The 18,479-nt window shown below is 40.0% G+C and overlaps 1 protein-coding gene across 2 annotated transcripts in view; it reads left to right on the plus strand.

Annotated features, from left to right (window-relative positions):
• musk (muscle, skeletal, receptor tyrosine kinase) overlaps window positions 1-18,479 on the plus strand; it is a 40,493-nt gene that overhangs the window by 17,763 nt on the left and 4,251 nt on the right. Inside the window, exons 7-15 of one of the 2 annotated variants that reach the window (XM_017700213.2) lie at window positions 2,384-2,543; window positions 6,228-6,234; window positions 8,196-8,453; window positions 10,378-10,550; window positions 11,468-11,491; window positions 11,637-11,725; window positions 14,404-14,563; window positions 14,713-14,899; window positions 15,531-15,725. In XM_017700213.2, coding sequence (XP_017555702.1) covers window positions 2,384-2,543; window positions 6,228-6,234; window positions 8,196-8,453; window positions 10,378-10,550; window positions 11,468-11,491; window positions 11,637-11,725; window positions 14,404-14,563; window positions 14,713-14,899; window positions 15,531-15,725 — 1,253 coding nt within the window. The remainder of the gene's footprint in view (window positions 1-2,383; window positions 2,544-6,227; window positions 6,235-8,195; window positions 8,454-10,377; window positions 10,551-11,467; window positions 11,492-11,636; window positions 11,726-14,403; window positions 14,564-14,712; window positions 14,900-15,530; window positions 15,726-18,479) is intronic. The other variant, XM_017700214.2, reaches the window with a different exon arrangement.

The raw sequence follows: 18,479 nt of genomic DNA on the forward strand, positions 1-18,479 counted from the left end.
CTGCATAGACCTTGCCAGGGAGGCTGAGGAGTGTGATTCCCCTGTAGTTGGAACACACCCTCCGGTCCCCTTTTTTAAAAAGAGGCACCACCACCCCAGTCTGCCAATCCAGTGGCACCGCCCCCGATGTCCACGCAATGTTGAAAAGGCGTGTCAGCCAAGACAGCCCCACAACATCCAGAGCCTTGAGGAACTCAGGGCGGATCTCATCCACCCCTGGAGCCTTGCCACCAAGGAGCTTCTTAACTACCTTAGCGACTTCGGCCTCAGTAATGGACAAGCCTATTCCCATGTCCCCAGACTCAGCCTCCTCACTGGAGAACGTGTCGGTGGGATTGAGAAGGTCCTCAAAGTACTCCTTCCACCGCCCAATGACGTCTTCAGTCGAAGTCAGCAGCACACCATCTCCACTATATACAGTGCTAGTGGCACACTGCTTTCCCCTTCTGAGTCGCCTGACGGTTTGCCAGAATCTTTTCGGAGCCGACTTAAAGTCACTTTCCAAGGCCTCACCAAACTCCTCCCATACACGGGTTTTTGCCTTGGCGACAACTGAAGCCGCAGATCGCTTGGCCTGTCGATACCTGCCAGCTGCCTCTGGTGTCCCACAGGCCAACCATGCCCGGTAGGACTCCTTCTTCAGCTTGATGGCATCTCTCACCTGGGGTGTCCACCACCGGGTTCAAGGATTACCGCCCCGACAGGCACCAACTACCTTACGGCCACAGCTACAGTCAGCCGCTTCAGCAATGGAGGAACGGAACATGGCCCATTCTGAGTCAATGTCCCCCACCTCCCCCGATATCTGGTCAAAGTTCTGACGGAGGTGTGAGTTGAAGATCAATCTGACAGGTTCTTCTGCTAGACGTTCCCAGCAAACCCTCACTATACGTTTGGGCTTGCCTGGTCTGACCGGCATCTTCCCCCACCACCTGATCCAACTCACCACCAGGTGGTGATCAGTTGACAGCTCAGCTCCTCTCTTTACCCGAGTGTCCAAAACACATGGCCGCAAGTCCGATGACACGACTACAAAGTCAATCATTGAACTGCGGCCTAGGGTGTCCTGGTGCCATGTGCACTTATGGACATCCTTGTGTTCAAACATGGTGTTCGTGATGGACAAACTGTGGTTTGCGCAGAAGTCCAAAAACTGAACACCACTCGGGTTCAGATCAGAGAGGCCATTCCTCCCAATCACACCCCTCCAGGTCTCACTGTCATTGCCCACGTGAGCATTGAAGTCCCCCAGTAGGACAATAGAGTCTCCAGGAGGAGCACCTTCAAGCACCCTTCCCAAGGACTCTAAGAAGGCTGGGTACTCTGAACTGCTGTTTGGTGCATAAGCACAGACAACAGTCAGGACCCGTTCCCCAACCCGAAGGCGTAGGGAAGCTACCCTCTCGTCCACCGGAGAAAACCCCAACATACAGGCACCGAGTCGAGGGGCTATGAGAAAGCCCACACCTGCCCGCCGCCTCTCACCATGGGCAACTCCAGAAAAGAATAAAGTCCAGCCCCTCTCAAGGAGATTGGACCCAGATCCCAAGCTGTGTGTTGAGGTGAGCCCGACTATATCTAGCCGGTATCTCTCAACCTCGCGCACCAACTCAGGCTCTTTCCCCGCCAGTGAGGTAACGTTCCAAGTTCCAAAAGCCAATTTCAGCAACCGAGGATCAGAACGCCAAGGCCCACGCCTTTGGACACTGCCCGATCCACAACGCACCGAACCCCTACTACTGCCCCTCCCATTGGTGGTGGGTCGATGGGAGGGGGGACTCATGTAACTCCTTCGGGCTGGGCCCGGCCGGGCACCATGAGTAAATGCCCGGCCACCAGACGCTCGCTGGCGAGCCCCTCCCCCAGGCCTGGCTCCAGGGTGGGGCCCCGGTAACCCTGTTCCGGGCAGGGTACACAAGTCCTGCTTTTGTGTCTTCATAGGGGTTATTATGGATCACACTTTGTCTGACCTGTCACCTAGGACCAGTTTGCCATGGGAGACCCTACCAGGAGCTTTTGCTCCAGACAACATAGCTCCTAAGATCATTCAAGCACGCAAACCCCTCCACCACGATAAGGTGGTGATCCAAGGAGAGGTTTACTTTAAGTTGCTGGAGCTAAATTTTTTTGCTGTAAGCAAGTTGCCAGTGTTAAAATCGTACATTTGAAGCAGTCATCTGGGTTTTTACCTTGCAATAGTTGTATTAAAGCAATACACAGACTGTTTGGAATTCTTTCTTCATACTCATCCTTCAGCTGGTGAACTCTAAAAATAATTAATAGTATTTATTAAGCTAAGTCTTGAGTTTTATTAAGTTCTAAAATTAATACTAAACATTAATTTAGCGGTTTTAACGAGTCCAAAATTGCTTCTCTTCTGCAGATCATGGGGGCGTCAGTAGAGGAGACTCTGGTTGGGGAGGTCATCCTATCAGTACTGCGAGTGGTGGTCAATAAACCAGCCCTCTACACCTGCCAGGCCACCAACCACCACAGTGGAGGAGCCAACACTGTCAAAGCTACAGCCAAAATCACCGTCTTAGGTGGGTAGAAATAGACAGGACAACTGTCATAAGAAAACCTCATATTTCCAAAATTGTAACTTTATAGGAGAAGGAAAACATACATTAACTTTCATGTTTGTTAATGTGCTAAGTTTTTTATCCAGAGTCATTTGAGATCATTTCTAATGGCTTGCTCACCATGAAATGTTCACACAATGTAAAAGACAGCCAGTACTTTCAAATTACATATAAACATAAATAAATTCAAAAATAGATCAATTAAACAAATTAAAAATGGAGTTATGAGGTTTTCATATGACAAAGACAACATACATTAGCTTTCAGAAGTTTAATATCACAGTTCATGATATAGAAATCAATGTTTTCAATAATGCAAAACTAATTTTGTTGCAAGTTGCATGTATAAAATGACTAATATGATGCTAGGCCTCCACACACGGCCATGTTCCAAATCATTTGCAGGAAGCTGAAAAAGAATTGAGACATGAAACACTTAAAAAGATGGTTCTTCAAGGGTTCTTAGGTAAAGAAAATGGTTACCATTAACACTTAAAGAACCATTTGTATGATTAAAGGGTTCATTAAATGATTCTTCAGATTGATGTAGAATGCGCTGTAGATGGTTCTATACAGAACCTTTTAGAAAATGGTTCAATATAGCACCAAAAATGGTTTGATGGTTGTTATAATTTCAAGCTTATAATAACAGAAGAACCCTGTTCAAAAACATTGGATATAGAACCATCTACAGCACAATCTCCATCAATGTGAAGAATCATTTAAGAAGCCTTTAATCATGTTAAAGGTCCTTTGAGTGTTTATGGTTCTATACAGAAGAACCCTTGGAGAACCATCTTTTTTTAAGTGTGTAAGATCAAATGAATTTATAATAACATACACAAAGAGGTAATCAAATTTCAAAGCTAATAACTTCTCCTATTAATATTATAAATATTGGTTTTTATTGGACAGCAATGATATATGACATTATAAAGTATTTACAGTGCACGAATATATCTTCTATGATTTAAAAAATATTGTAAAAGTATTGCAAAATATTACAAAAAATGCTGGAAATGTTCATTATTCATTTTTTAAAATATATTTTGCATCACGTTACTAACAGTTTGTTACTTACTGCATATCACAACAAATCACATGCATAATTAACACGGCAAGTGACTCCAAATGTACATTTTCAATCATTTTTCTGCATTCAGTGCTGCACATTGTAAAATAATCATATTTTCAATGCAACATACTACAGCCTAAGCTTGCTGAGGCCTGTTCTATTTGAATGCTGTATAAAATTTATAATGTGGCCTTTGTGTTTATAATTTAGTCTTGTAATATTTGTGGCCTGTATTTTCTTACCCTCTAAATGAGCCTGGGCTGTTGAGGGCTTCAGTCCACACTGCTACACTGTTTATAAGCACATACTTGTCTAGCTGTTTCAGTTAATGGAATTGCTTTGAGGTTTTTTTAAAGCTCATCAGCTGTTTGTTTATTTGGTGAGGCTGTTATTTCAGTCAGTCAGGCCTCCTTTGTTAGGAAAGCTGTTCTTTACCAACTAACCAAACACTCTGCAGACACATAGATAATAGCAGGGCTACACATTTTCAGGTTTCTTCGATCATATTTTTACATGTCCAAATGAATTCAGCAACAGCACAGCAGAATCATGTTATTCAAGCTAACACAATCTTTTCCTCTGCATTACAGGGTCACTTCAGAACTGAACTTTTAATCAGATCAATCTTCTAGAGCTGAACGATTTGGGAAAAATATCAGTAACACTTCAACGCTGTTTCATAACACTGACATAATTGTGCCATAAACATGTTATAGCAGATGTCATATGCTGACAGCAGTTGTCATAATAGACCATGTTCAGGAATAGAACCGTCTCGTGTTACAGTTACTTATGACAGATACCATAATGTTTGATGTGAAACAGAAAGAGAATCTACAGATCTAAAATCGCATGTTGGAACATAAACAGACATTCTGTGAGGCACGCAGGTGCATGAACAGAATTAAGAGCTTTCAGAACCAATTAAAGGACTATAAAATCTGTCCTAAATAATACCGTGAGGAAGCGCAGCTATTTTAAAAAGAAGGTGATGTGAGCTTTTGTTGCTTTTGTTTTGTTTTGGTTAGCATTCGTGCTGGTACTTTCTGTACAAGTGGCTTGTTTTCTCAGAATGTTCAGTAAAAAGTGCTTTGCAATAGTCAAAGCTGCTACTAACTAATACCTGTACTTCAGCAATACTTCTTAGTTTATAGAACTTTTTCTGGTTTGAGATGTTAATCATGTGACCCAGAACTTGGGTGTTTCTGATTGGTCTAACTCTGGGCTGCCCAATCCTGCTCCTGGAGATACTACCACCCTGGAGGGTTCATATCCAACATGCATGGGGCCGGATTCACGAAAGCATCTTAAGAAAATATTTAAGACAAAAGATGATTCTTATGACAAACACTAAGGAGTTCATAAGAATGTTCTTAAATGCTATTCTCAAATAAAAAAAGAAATTCTCAAATATTTGTATCAAAGATAACCTTCGTTGTTTTCTTACGATGGCTACGTTGAATTTTACCATATGCCATAAACAATGCAAGATACATTCTGAATTGGTATTACCTGTTTGCCCAGAGGAGCAAAGCAAAGGAAAAACATCAAACCAAACATTTTAAAAAATGTAGTAAATAAGAACTAGAAGAGATGATGAAAGAAACAGCCTACAAGAAAAAAAAAAACCTCATTTGAAAATATGATACCAGGGAGGGGGAGACTGATGAAGATGGGCAGAAAAAGCAGAGACAGTGTCCAAGATAAATTTAGACACTAACCTTGTCAACTCTTACTGCCTAAAGACAGTAGAGTGTAAGACTGTCGTAACATTGACAAAACATTTAAGAACATATTATTTTCAAAATTACCATGGTTATTCTTCAAGAATACCAAAGAATGTTTGAAGAATAATAATTTCTTGTAACTTTTTTCTTAGAAATGAAGTCAAGAAAAGCACACATTTAAGAAGACATTCATTCTTTCATAAGACACCTTTGTGAATCCAGCCCCTGTTTCTTGTATTCAGTTGCATTTGAAGGCCTTCATTACCTGGATCAGATTTTTTTGACTGGGATTAGAGCTAAATTCTGCTATGCTCTCAGATGCTCTGGGTCTAACTCGTTCCCCACTTAAAACTTAAGACAGCATTGTTGATAAAGTTGGCTGTAATGCAAATTCCATCTCTTGTGATTTAAACATTGCAGCTGTATAATATATGCTCCTCATAAAAGCATGATTCACTCAGCCCCACAGCCACCACATATGGCCACAGCAGTGCTGTGCTAATTCAAAACCTCTTGATGATATATGCACCAGGAAAGCAGAGAAAGTAATGTTTTTTGAGCAGAATATGTTGCCCTACCACTGTTTGCATAAAATATAGGGGGTTCTACCAGCACCCCCTTTAACTGTGCCCATTCAGACGCGCTAAAGTTCACACCTGCTTTCCTCCAGGCCACACACATGCACACACACATTGTAGGCCAAGCACAACATCACAAGCATGGCCTGCTTTGCAGAGTGGATGCATTATTCTTTGTCATGGTTGAAGAAAAACGGCTTAACTTTTTCTTTCTTCTTGGGCCATTTCCTGCTGCTGGCTTCTGGATCCTGTTTTTTCCCCATAGAATGGAGGTAAGAACATCCTACAATGCAAACACGATTAACTGCACTGTTAAACTCATTGATGTGCTCTATTCAATCCCTCAACTTGATAAATTTAACTTTGTGTTCATTCATCAGTGGAAATTTTGCTATATAATTTCCTTCCATATGTTTTTTTCTGTACTAAATCCCAGCAATAAATATGAATTCATATCTATTGCTTCCTGTGGTTTTGTTGAATCCTTTGGTAATCCCATCCAAAGGCGTTAAGTCTTGGATTTGGCCTAAATTATGATGCAGAATCTTGATCAAAAAGAACAGATAAATTCCATAAATTGGAGACAAAATATGCAAGGCAAAATTCATTATCATGATGTCTGGCAGCTCAAGAATGGCTTTCCTGCCAGCAGCTAACTTGCCACTGGAAAAAGGAACAATGTGGAGTGGATAAGAGTCGATGAATGTAAACATATACATAAGCGTCCTGTGATGCACTGCTGCTGCACATTAAGCCGCCCGTGCCATCTGGTCTAAGTTACATATGAACTCAAGTAAACTCTCCTTAAGATTTGCTTCAGATTTGACATCTGCTCATAATTAGAGGGAAGTTAAATAGAATAAAAGAGTCATGTGCTTTGCGCTTTGTTCTTGTCCAGTGTGTAAACATACTTTACATTAGACATAAGGAGGCCTGCAATGGTGAATAGAATGCATTACCCCAGTATAAACCCTTACTCAACATTCCTTTTAGAAGTAACATATGGTTTAGTGTTTGTTTTCAGTTTGTTTGGTAATGCATTCCAAACGAATCATGGAGACCACCTATCAAAAGTTTGGGTACAGCCAACTTTTCAGAACGGCTTTAATAGAAACGAAAGCATGCCTTCTTTGCTGTTTTGCAGTCATTTAGACACAGAAATATATGAGAAATGTGATGATATCTGTGGTAGAGAGTGGGGAAAAGCCAAAAGCTGCACATTTTATCCAGTTGTAGTGATCTCAGCGCTCATCATCACATTCAGGTGTTTAAACCACCTTTCAACCAAAAGAGTTTCAGTCTTTGCTTTTAAGAATAGTTTGAGGGGAAATGGTCAAATCATAATTTTGGCAAAAGCTGATCTTCCAACTGAGGAGGACACTTTTATTAACATGAAGCTGAGTGGTGAACCTTCATATATCCACAGTATTAACAGTGTTTTAGCAACTTCTTGGTTAACGAAACCTTTGCAGGATTATTTTTTCTTGCTTATTTGAAAAGCTACAGTGAGAAAATTCACATTTTAAAAGTGCTACAAAAATTACAACCAGTCATCTTTACATACTTTTACTTAATGTAACAGTTCTATAAAATTAAAGGGCTCTTTCTCAAACATTTACATTACATAGAGGCTCTTTGAGGTTCTTCACTCTCACACAGGGAACCAAAAAAATTGGCTATTTTATGGAATTGTGCAAAGAACCCTGTTTGGCATCTTTGTTTTTAAGAGTATATGTCCAAATGTTTTTGTAAATAAATTCATTTTTGATCTAAATAAATGTGTTTCCAAACAAAGAACTCCATTTTTCAATGTACCGCAAATCCAAGAAAGTCAATATTCAAGAAAGTCAATATTTCAAGAGACTAAGTCAATATTTAGATAAAAGTAGTCACTATTTTAGATATTGAGACAATATTTTGAGGAAATAAATCATTTTTGAAGGTGAACAGAAACAGAGAAAGCCAAAAAAAGGCCACAGGCAGTTTTTCTCCTCTATGAGAAATGGGCTTCCATAGACAGCCACTCTTTACATCACATGTGTATAAACATTTCATCATGTATGGATCAACAGAAATGAGATTTATAGCGACCTTTGTAAAAGAAATAAAGTACAGCCTATTCAGAGGTGTTAATAATCACACCTTCTCTCATATCTTAAATACTGCAGGTCTGCCAAGAACAAGCTGTTTTCCCACTGTGCTGTACTTTGACATGTGCTGTTGATTTGTGCAGGCTGTATAAAGGTAGTGCTGGATACTGCAGTACATACCGGGGTGAAGTGTGTCGTGGTGTGTTGAGACGAGATGCACTCATCTTCTTTAACTATTCCCTGCCTGAAGAGGAGCAAGAGCTGCTGGCCCAGGGCAGCTGGGCAGAGTTGGATGGGGCCAGTGCTCTGTGCAGGCCGGCTGCACGCTCTCTGCTCTGCCACAACACTTTCCAGGACTGCAGCCCTTCCGGCCTGGGACCTTCACCCAAACCCATCTGCAGGTAAAGCCAACCAATATCCAGTTCTCAGGGACTCTCAGTCAGTCCACAGAACTTTTCTGTTACAGTTGTAAATGTTTTATGTTAACAAGACTCCCCGCCCCCTTTTCTTCTACTTTATTAAAATGTAACACTGAATATGAAACTGTCAAAATGTCCCAAAACTTTGATGGACAGTGTAGACCACGTACATAGATTACCTGTCTCACGTTTTTGGAGCTAGAACAGAATGAAAACATGGACTTTCTGGGTTTCCAAAGACTTGACTGAGGACCTCTGGATTAGTGATAATGCTGTTTTAAACAAGACCAGGCCAATCCAGTTTGCCTGGACCAGTACAGAACAGTATTATTAGCACAGTACATTACTACTGCTTCTAATACTAGCAATAATAATAGGTAGAATGTTGATTTTTTATGTTGAGTCGAGTTAAACTGAAGGATTATACTCATTGTAATAACAGATAGGTTGACCTAGCTTTCTAGCCTGGTCAAAATAAGCACAGTAACTTTTATCAGACTCTAAGATGGTGCATGTACGCTTACACAAATGTCTACTGTTGTTCAGGATCATATGTATATTGTGGAGGCAAGCGAAACATACATTTATTTGTTTCTCTTGCTGCTAGCGTATAGCACTAGCATTATAGCTTTGGAGCTATCTAACATTAACTTGGGTCACTATTTACAAAGTCATCACTGCAAAAATAGCCGTCAACACATTGGAATAGTATTCCGCTTTACATTCGAGTGCACTCAGTGGTCATGTACTAGCACTTCATGACTTTATCGTCATATAACAAATAGTTATATAAGGCTGCCCACACAACGAAATAAAGGAAAAACTCCTACTGACATTGTTCAAACTCAAATAGGAGCACTTGCCTTCTATAAGTCCCATGATTTGTTTTAATTAAATTTGTAGTATTGGTAGAGGTGGCTTTGTATAACACTGCACACTGCAGCCTACTGTCTATCTTTGGCTATGCTTCTGCATGTATTTTTGAGTAACGTGTGTCAGGGACACTTCAGATCAGTCAGTCACTCAGTCAGTCAGTGACTCAGTAAGAGCTCACTGAGTGGCCCAGCAAACATAGATCTTGAATTCGAGTTTTAAGCGGCCCATTTCACAGAAACCTGAAGTGTCTTCTCTTTTTAGAATGAAAAACTCTAAAATAGTATGTAAACATAGTTCAAGTTTCAAAATCCTCCATTCACAGCCTAGTCAATAAGGTCCACATGTGGAAACGAAGCTTTAAAAACAGCCCATTTTGAAGTCATTGTTTTAGTGAGGTCACAAAAACCAAAACATTGACATATTCAGTCTTATTCTTATTCACTTATTCAGCATAGAGCAGTTTAGCCCCTCTCATTTAGGTGAGGAATGATTTGGTGCCAGAATGTTTTTTTAATGATGGACAATTCAGGGAAGCCAATTGGAACAGAGCTCATTTACATATATATCAGTCTTGAAAGCACAATAACAAAAAAAAGGCTGTTTAATTTGGATAAATATAGGGTGGAAATTTGTCAGGTAAAAATATATTATGGCTGTTTTCGGTGCATAAAACCACACACACACACACACACACACACACACACACACACACACACACAAACGGACTTCAAGGAAAAACAATAAAATATAATAACAAAAAAAAGGAAAAATGATAGTATATGGGCCATTTAAATGCATTTAAAGACAGAATATAAATCTGACTTATAAGGAGGATCATTTTCAGTTGTCATATAATATATGACTTCGTTATTTCAGTCTCAGAGGGAGACAAGCTAACAAACCATTAACTAAAATGCTCTCATACTGCCTCATGTCCACATTTGGGACTGGGATAGTTGTGGAACTGTAAACTTTTCCCCTCACACTGCGCCTGCACAGTACTGAATGCTGGCTCTGAACTGCCTCACAGGGAGCACTGTGTGGTGGTGAAGGAGCTGTACTGTTATAAGGAGTGGCGCTCTATGGATGAGAGGAGTCACAGGGGAGTCGTTTCTCCAGGCCTGAGCATCATTCTACCGGACTGTGGAACACTGCCTAGCCTGCAGGCAGATCCAGGCTCATGTACCTCTGTGGCTTTTGTGGGTAAGAACAGCTGTAGAAACCTTTGATTTGAACTGCACTAATTCTTATTGTAGATGGGTTAGTCAATATGGATTATTTTCCACAGTGTATTGTTTATGGGTCAAAAAAGTAGTCTTACCAAATAACATCTGGACTGGCTCTTGAATGTCCATTTCCATGACACTCTTCTAGGAATGAAAAGGCTTTCTTTCCTATCCTTATATATATATATATATATATATATACAATATGTGTATATGTACACAATATATACACAATCACTGCTGTTGGAACAAAACCTTGTATCTCCATTTTTGTTGTTTTTCAGTTCTTGACATAATTTGAAAATGCCCTGTTGTCCTTTACATCGTTTGTAAATTTAATGATGAATGGACCAAAAGAAATGGCCCAAAATGACTTGAAAAACATACGTTAAAAGTAAGGTGGGTTTTTTCCTTCACCTGTAAAGTTACTATTTTGGAGATATGGGATTTTGTCCCAACAACAGTGATATATAAATATCTATATCTATATCTATATGACTGATGGGATGTTGGTATTAAAGCAGTACTCCAGCATTTTTATCTTAGTGTCTGTGTGTAGTATCTGCAGGATGTGTTTGATTACCATGGGCAATGATTCTGACATGTTTTCCTGTCCTCAGTAAAAGAACAGAAAATTCACTGATATCAAACATATGAATAATAGATGCCATTGGGCAGTTGCTGATGCACAGTACGGGAAACGTGTTGAAATTGTCGTCACAATACATATGTGTCAGATTAGGTTGTAACATGCTGGAGTCTCTCTTTAATAATCACTTTTTGAAAAGTGAATGCCAAAACAATTAGAATAAAAATAGAAAATAACAATAATAAAAATAATACATTTTAAACGCATATATGTTTTTTAAAATCAATTTTCTCTTTGCTGTACAGAACTCAAGAAAGACCAAATTACAAGTAAGTGACATTTTACACTTGGCATCATTTTCTCCTCCATTATTACTTAATAGATTTGCCTGAATACAAATAAAAGTGAGATGAAAGAGGCAGGAAATGCAGATTTATACCATCATAACTTACAGATCAGTGTTTACTCCTACAGCAACATGCTACAATGACAGAGGAAGGTTGTATCAAGGAACACACAATGTCACCGTGTCTGGTATTCCCTGTCAGCGCTGGGACCAGCAGGTAAATATTTATCTGTTTTCACTTTAATTAGTCCCAGTGGGGAGCTGGGATAAAAACACAGCCAACCAGGCTTATTCATAGTCATTAGTGATGGTCTTTGAATAAAGAGATCCAAGGCAACTTATGACGTGGGCTTGAGGGAAAAGGAGAAGCAAAAGAGCAAAGACTTGCATAAAACCCCAACACCCAAATGCACATGCTCATACAACTACACACAAACAAGCTTTTTCGTCTTTATAAATAACTTTTCTGGCTAGTTTTGCAGTTTCTGTCATTTGCTTCAAACAAAACATGAACCCAAACAAGCTGCCATATGGTGCATGATATCCGGATGATATGAATAATGTAAAGCGAGCAAACATTTTCATAACAAAGAGAAGAGATGTCAGAAGCCAGACACACAAAACTAGTTTGTAATATACAGGCATAATTCATTGTAGTTTAATTCTATTGAAAACACTGATAAAAAGTTAATCCCCAGGGCTGAAGTAAACTGTCTGAGTGTCCATATATCCATTTCTCATTACTAATACCAGTATTATTTTTGGAATAAAAAAAAAGATGTTATTCTAATGTTGTCCTTTAAACTCAAAGGATATGAACCAAACTCAAGTAAAAAGAAATACTTAATATCTGTCAATGTGCTGCAGCAATTAATGAGAAATACCAACTTTGTTAAATGTGTTGAGAATTTGCTTTCAAATACTTCGTTCAACAACAGTTTACAGAGTATGGAAAGAAAAACTGGGGAAAAAATATTCCACGCATCCATATATACAGGGCATCATTTCCTTCTTAATGTGTCATGGTAATGACAATTTGGTCACTTAAATTGAGAAATGTTGCTAAATATCAACTTAACATCAATTAAAAAATTTTGTTTACTTATACAGGCAATCAGCATAGTTTATACTGTATATCCAAAAAAGAAGAAAACAGTAAGTCTTAGTCATTTAATTCAATGAAAACAAATGCTGCTGAGTGGGGGCTTTTGGACATATACATAACATGAACGAAAGTATTGGGACAACCACACATTACACCTACAGGGACTTTTCTGACATCCCTTTCTAAATCCATACACAATAATAAGGAGTTGGTCCCCCTTTGCAGCTACAACAGCTTCCACTCTTCTGGGAATTTTTGCCCATTCATCCAGAAAGCATTTGTGAGGTCAGACACTCATGGTGGATGAGAGGGTCTGACTCGCAGTGTCTGTTCTAGTTCATCCCAAAGTTGTTTGATAGGTTTGATGCCAGTGCTCTGTATGGTCCAGTCAAGTTCTTCCACAGCACCCAGCCACGCCTTTATGGACCTTGCTTTATGCACTGGGGCTCAGTTATGCTGGAACAGAAAAGGGCCATCCTCACATGTTCCCATAAAGTTGGAAGCAAAGAATTGTCCAAAATGTCTTTGTATGCAGAGGCATTAAGATTTCCCTTCACTGGAACTTAGGGGTCTAGGTCAACCTCTGAAAACCAACCCAATAGCATTTTTCCTCCTCCACCAAACTTTACAGTTGGCACAATGCAGTGAGACAGGTAACATTCATCAAGACTCCTCCAGCAGACTGCCAGATAGAGAAGAGATTCATCACTTCACAGTACATGTTTCCACTGCTCCAGAGTCCAATGGCAGCATGTTTTACATCGCTTGGCATTGTGCTTGGTGATGTCAGGCTTGCATTCAACTGCCTTGGAAACCCATGCTGTGAAGCTCCTGGCTCACAGTTTTTGTGCTGATGTTAATCCCAGAAGAGGTTTGTAGCTCTGCAGTTGAGTCAGCAGAGTGTTGGTGACTTTTATGCACTATGCTCCTCAGCACTCGACAAAACGTTCTGTAACTTTATGTGGTCTGACACTTTGTTGGTTTGAGTTCCTAAACACTTCCATTATTTATTATTACCACTCACAGTTGATTATGGAACATCTAGAAGGGAAGAAATTTCATGAACTGACTTGCTGCAATGGTGGCCTTATTACAGTACCAATTCGAATTCAGTCAACTCGGCAGCATTGCCAGCATTGCAAAGATGGCCACCAATTGAACAGATTTTCCCAGAAGGATTTTGTCAGAGCTCAGTTGGAGTTGAGACATAAATGTGTACATGGTTGTGATGTCTAAATAATGCCAAATTTAGCTGTTTTTACAGCTAAAATTCCATATCACTGCTGACGGAACAAAACCTTGTATCTAAAAAATGATAACTTTACAGGAGGAAAAGAAGGAAAAAACATACTGTACTTTTAATGTAAGTCAATGGAACAAGACTTTTTTCCAAGTAATTTTGAGCTATTTCTTTTGGCCTATTCACCATGAAATTTACACACAATGTAAATGCCAACATGTATTTTCAAATTATGCCAAAAACTGAAAAACAAGATACAAGGTTTTGTTCTGACAGCAGCAAAATATAGATATGGGGAGAGAACAGTACATTATGAAACTGTTTTATGAAAAAAAAAAAAAAAAGGAAAGTTTGTTTTTCTATGAAGTGGACCCTTCTGAGTTTATGCACAGCTACCCTCATATTTATGCACTGCCTTTAGCTACATTAGCATGTCCCTGTTTTCTGAAACCTTTATCTTTTGAGTATCTTGTGTTTGGCACATGATAGACATGAATCGGACCCCTTTTTGGTACAACTTCATCGTAGTGATTCTCACTCTTCCTCTCAGGATCCTCACCCTCACAGGCTGCCTGTGGACATCATCCCTGAGCTGAGGAACGCAGAGAATTTCTGTCGCAATCCCGGGGGAGAGAGTGACAGGCCATGGTGCTACTCCAGCAGCCCCAGAGTACGCTGGGAATACTGCCTGGTGCCCAAATGTGGAGAAGGTACTGTTACCTTTCAGCATGGCTGTAGGTGCTGGCTTGACTAGTTACAGTGTACCCACTACTTCAGAATGGACTACTGATATAATCCTAGTACTATAATTTGTAATACACCAGTATCAGTTATTCTCAAAACCATTTTCCTTTCTCAGCAGTGACAAGTGTGAGAGCAGCATCTGCTCCTAAATCGGTGCCTCCAAACCCGGTTTCCCCCGTCTCCACTGCCTACTACATGAGCGTCATCATATTCATCATCGCAGGCTTTGCAGGTGCAGCCTTCCTCACCATACTCATCCTCATGTGTCACAAGAGGAAGAAAATGTGGAAACGTCGGAAAAGGTGGGTGAACAACCACCTCATTCATGGTTTTTATTTTTGGGGGGGCGGTAGACAAAAGACATAGAATATTATGACTATATGACTATTACTGATGATGTATTGATGAGGAAATATTCATATGTATAGAATAAGGAGAAAATCAAGAATATGCAATATATCATCAATATAAGATAGGCCCTAGCTTGCTTATACTCTGTAAAACTAATATGTTATGGTCTTAAGCCTTGTGTGGTGTTCATGTCGGCACTCAGTTGGTCTGAAGGACCTACCATTTCATTATTTTTAAATATGAACAGCCGCAACAATTTATGTAAAAAATACCAGATGTTTAAAATATCACAAGTGGCCAGCGAAGGGTTCTCCTTTAGCAGCTGTAGCCAGTCAGCAGCCTGTGCCTGCTGTCCACCCTCGCACACACACACACACACACACACACACACACACACACACACACACACACACACACACACACACAATTTCAGAACCAGTGCAGTTCATCAATGCATTTTTACAACCCTAATTAATAATAATAATAATACTAATAATAGCAGCTCATAAATGTCACCTCTAATAAAATCAATGTGTAGTTTTTTTTTTCTCTCTAAGCTTGTAATGTGTGCTTTGGCCTCAGCAGGGCCATGGAGACCCCTACCCTCACTGCTCTCCCTTCTGAACTACTACTGGACAGACTGCACCCCAACCCCATGTACCAGCGCCTGCCCCTCCTGCTCAACTCTAAGCTGCTGACGCTGGAGTACCCACGCAACAACATCGAATACGTGAGGGATATCGGAGAGGGGGCCTTCGGCAGGGTGTTTCAGGCAAGGTGAGGCGAAGCGCCATGTCATGTCTACACAGCACTTCTGCCCCTAATGCAAAAAGTGACCAGTCATGCTCTGGCCAGATTAGCAGAAGGTTTATGTGACAGCTAATCTCATGTTTCTGCTTTGTGAATATCTCCAAAAGAAATACAGTGGCTCGTTCTGCATTTCTAACTTTTACTTGTTTGTCTTGAAACAAAAAAAAAGGTAAAAGAATAAAAAAAAATTGTAAAGGATCAATTCTCATTCTTCAAATTCTAATCATAACAAAAATCTTAAACTCACAAAATATAACACACAAGTGTTTATAAGGTTATATGACAACAACACTAGTGATAACTGGCATCAACCTATATAGACATATACAGGCTTTTTCCAACAAGCATCAGATGTCTTAACATTTGCTGAGATTAAATGACATCAACACGGGCAAAAGCAACTTTTAAAGAAAACTGACATTGTTAGCATTCACTGTTATAAATAATTAAGTAATTTTCATGTGTCAGTTGTTATGAAAGGCTTAGGTAGGAACTTTGTGCCCTTATGAATGCTGCCCTTCATATACTTAAATTCAAGAATAGGTTTAGGAGTCTTAATAAATCACAATACTTGGGCAAATGAGCAAAAAAAGCAAGGCAAATGGCCCAAATATGCTATTTGGTTTAGCTCCAAAAACAACATAGTGAAGATTTTAGCTTTATTCTTTGATGCCAAACTTTTTGTTTTTGCTCATTTTCATCAATAAGCTGGGGCTTTGGCTAAGCCTGCATGAAAAATATGCTCTCATAGCAACTGTGAGTCGTCCTGTACGGACATGACAAATATACACATGCATGCAGTGCATCAACTACTGTTCATCTAATCCACAGCCATGTAATCTGACTGCAAAAGGAAAGCATCCAGGCGGTACATGGAGACTCCTGGGAATGACAGTGAGGGGTGTCTAACTCACACGGCCTGAGCCTGAAATAGGAGAGAGATGAGGCTACAGCGGGCATCATATGGGTTTCAATGTGAAACTTCCCCAGCAGACGCAACTGTGTCAGCAGGCGCAGCTTGGGGCACTATTTATAGAGGCCTCGCCAGTGTTTACCTTCTCCAGGAACATTCAGTAGTCTCCAGCACAGGAAGTGCACTTTTAATGCCATGCTAAGTCCGCTCCTGAACGCCTGCCATAATGGTGTTTGTAGGAATTGACCTTTCGTCCTCATCTGAGACCAATATTTTGATCTCCTTTTATGATGGGATTGGGCCTCTATCAGCAGACACTGCTAGATTTGAGTTTGAAGGGTTAAAAAAGAACAAATCCAGCCTGATTCTATGACAAATCTAGCCTGAAATATCACAGCACAACATTACATGAAGTGAATTGAGAATAACTCATGTGAAAACAACAGCAGCCATATGGAACAAAGATAACACAAGATAAGATAAGATAAGATAAGATAAGATAAGATAAGATAAGATAAGATAAGATAAGATAAGAACAGCTATAACATGGTGCTAAATTAGAAGGGCTTTAAATAGTCTAATTTTGCACAGATTTTCACTGAAAGTGATATTTTTAGTTGTTTTTAAAGGAAACATTTTGAAGCAATATCACTATCAATCAATACATCATCGGTATGATGCTATCTCTAACTCTGGGCACAGAGTTTAAGGAGAGCAGCCTGTCAAGTCATGGGACAAAAGAGTAACACAGCATGTCTGTTTACCATTACAGCCCAGAATGTGTATGCTAGAAGCCCACCAGAGCAGGTCTGCATGCACTCTAAGATAAACCCTCTAGCCACAGGATCGTAAAGCGCTGTTGTGGCCAAGAACGCTTGTATCGTTTCAGCACATTAATTCAACCACTTTGTGATAAGGAGGCTGAACCAAACAGCTCCTCGCATGACTACTCTACTCACATTTGTGGTACAACTAAGTTCTCAGAAAGCTAAAAACCTAGGAAAGCTGTGATTGCTACCCTGCTGATATAAGCCAAAAAAATTCAGCAAACCACCAAAATCAGAACAAAAACAACTGCCAGTGCTATTTCAGACTTTAAATGCTACCAGGAAGTAGTTTGCTGAAAAGCTAAAGAAGGAAAAGTTGCAAAAAGTAGCACCAAGAATAGCTACAGATGCTAATCTATACAAGATTACTTAATAGCTCGATGCCGTTAGAGGGACAGTGTGTGATGATTTAGGTATGCTGTGAATGATACTACTTGGTAGGTTACAGCCTTTACTTGGAGTGTACCTAAATTCTCAAGGCCCTATGTTTCCAGGACTCTTTGTTGCCGCAGCATATTTATATGCCACATCATGATTCAATATGATTGTGATGGGGAGCGAGGAGGCGGACGCACGTGCTGAGATAAGCGAGATTTATTAAGGGCAAATCCAGGGTCATAGTCAAGACGGTCCAGGGTCATAGATCCAACACGGATTGATCAGGGGACAGACATGACAAATCAGAATCAAACAAAAAGTACAAACAGAACATCCAAAACAGCATATAACAACCAACATACATCATACAAAGACCAGCCAAGACAAGGGGCAAACACAGGGCTTAAATACACATGGAAAAGGAGGGACAAGTGGAAAACAGGTGGAGACAATCAGGGGCGGAGTCATGAAATGAGGGGGCTAAACCAAAACATGAACACATGGACAGGACTGGGAGGAGCCAATCGTGACATATATTAAGGAAACCTATAAAAGGCTTTCTAAGGTCATGGTCTTGGGGAAACAGAATTTTTTCAGTTTTTC

This window comes from Pygocentrus nattereri, chromosome 18 (genome assembly GCF_015220715.1).
Source record: "Pygocentrus nattereri isolate fPygNat1 chromosome 18, fPygNat1.pri, whole genome shotgun sequence".
Classification (NCBI taxonomy): domain Eukaryota; kingdom Metazoa; phylum Chordata; class Actinopteri; order Characiformes; family Serrasalmidae; genus Pygocentrus; species Pygocentrus nattereri.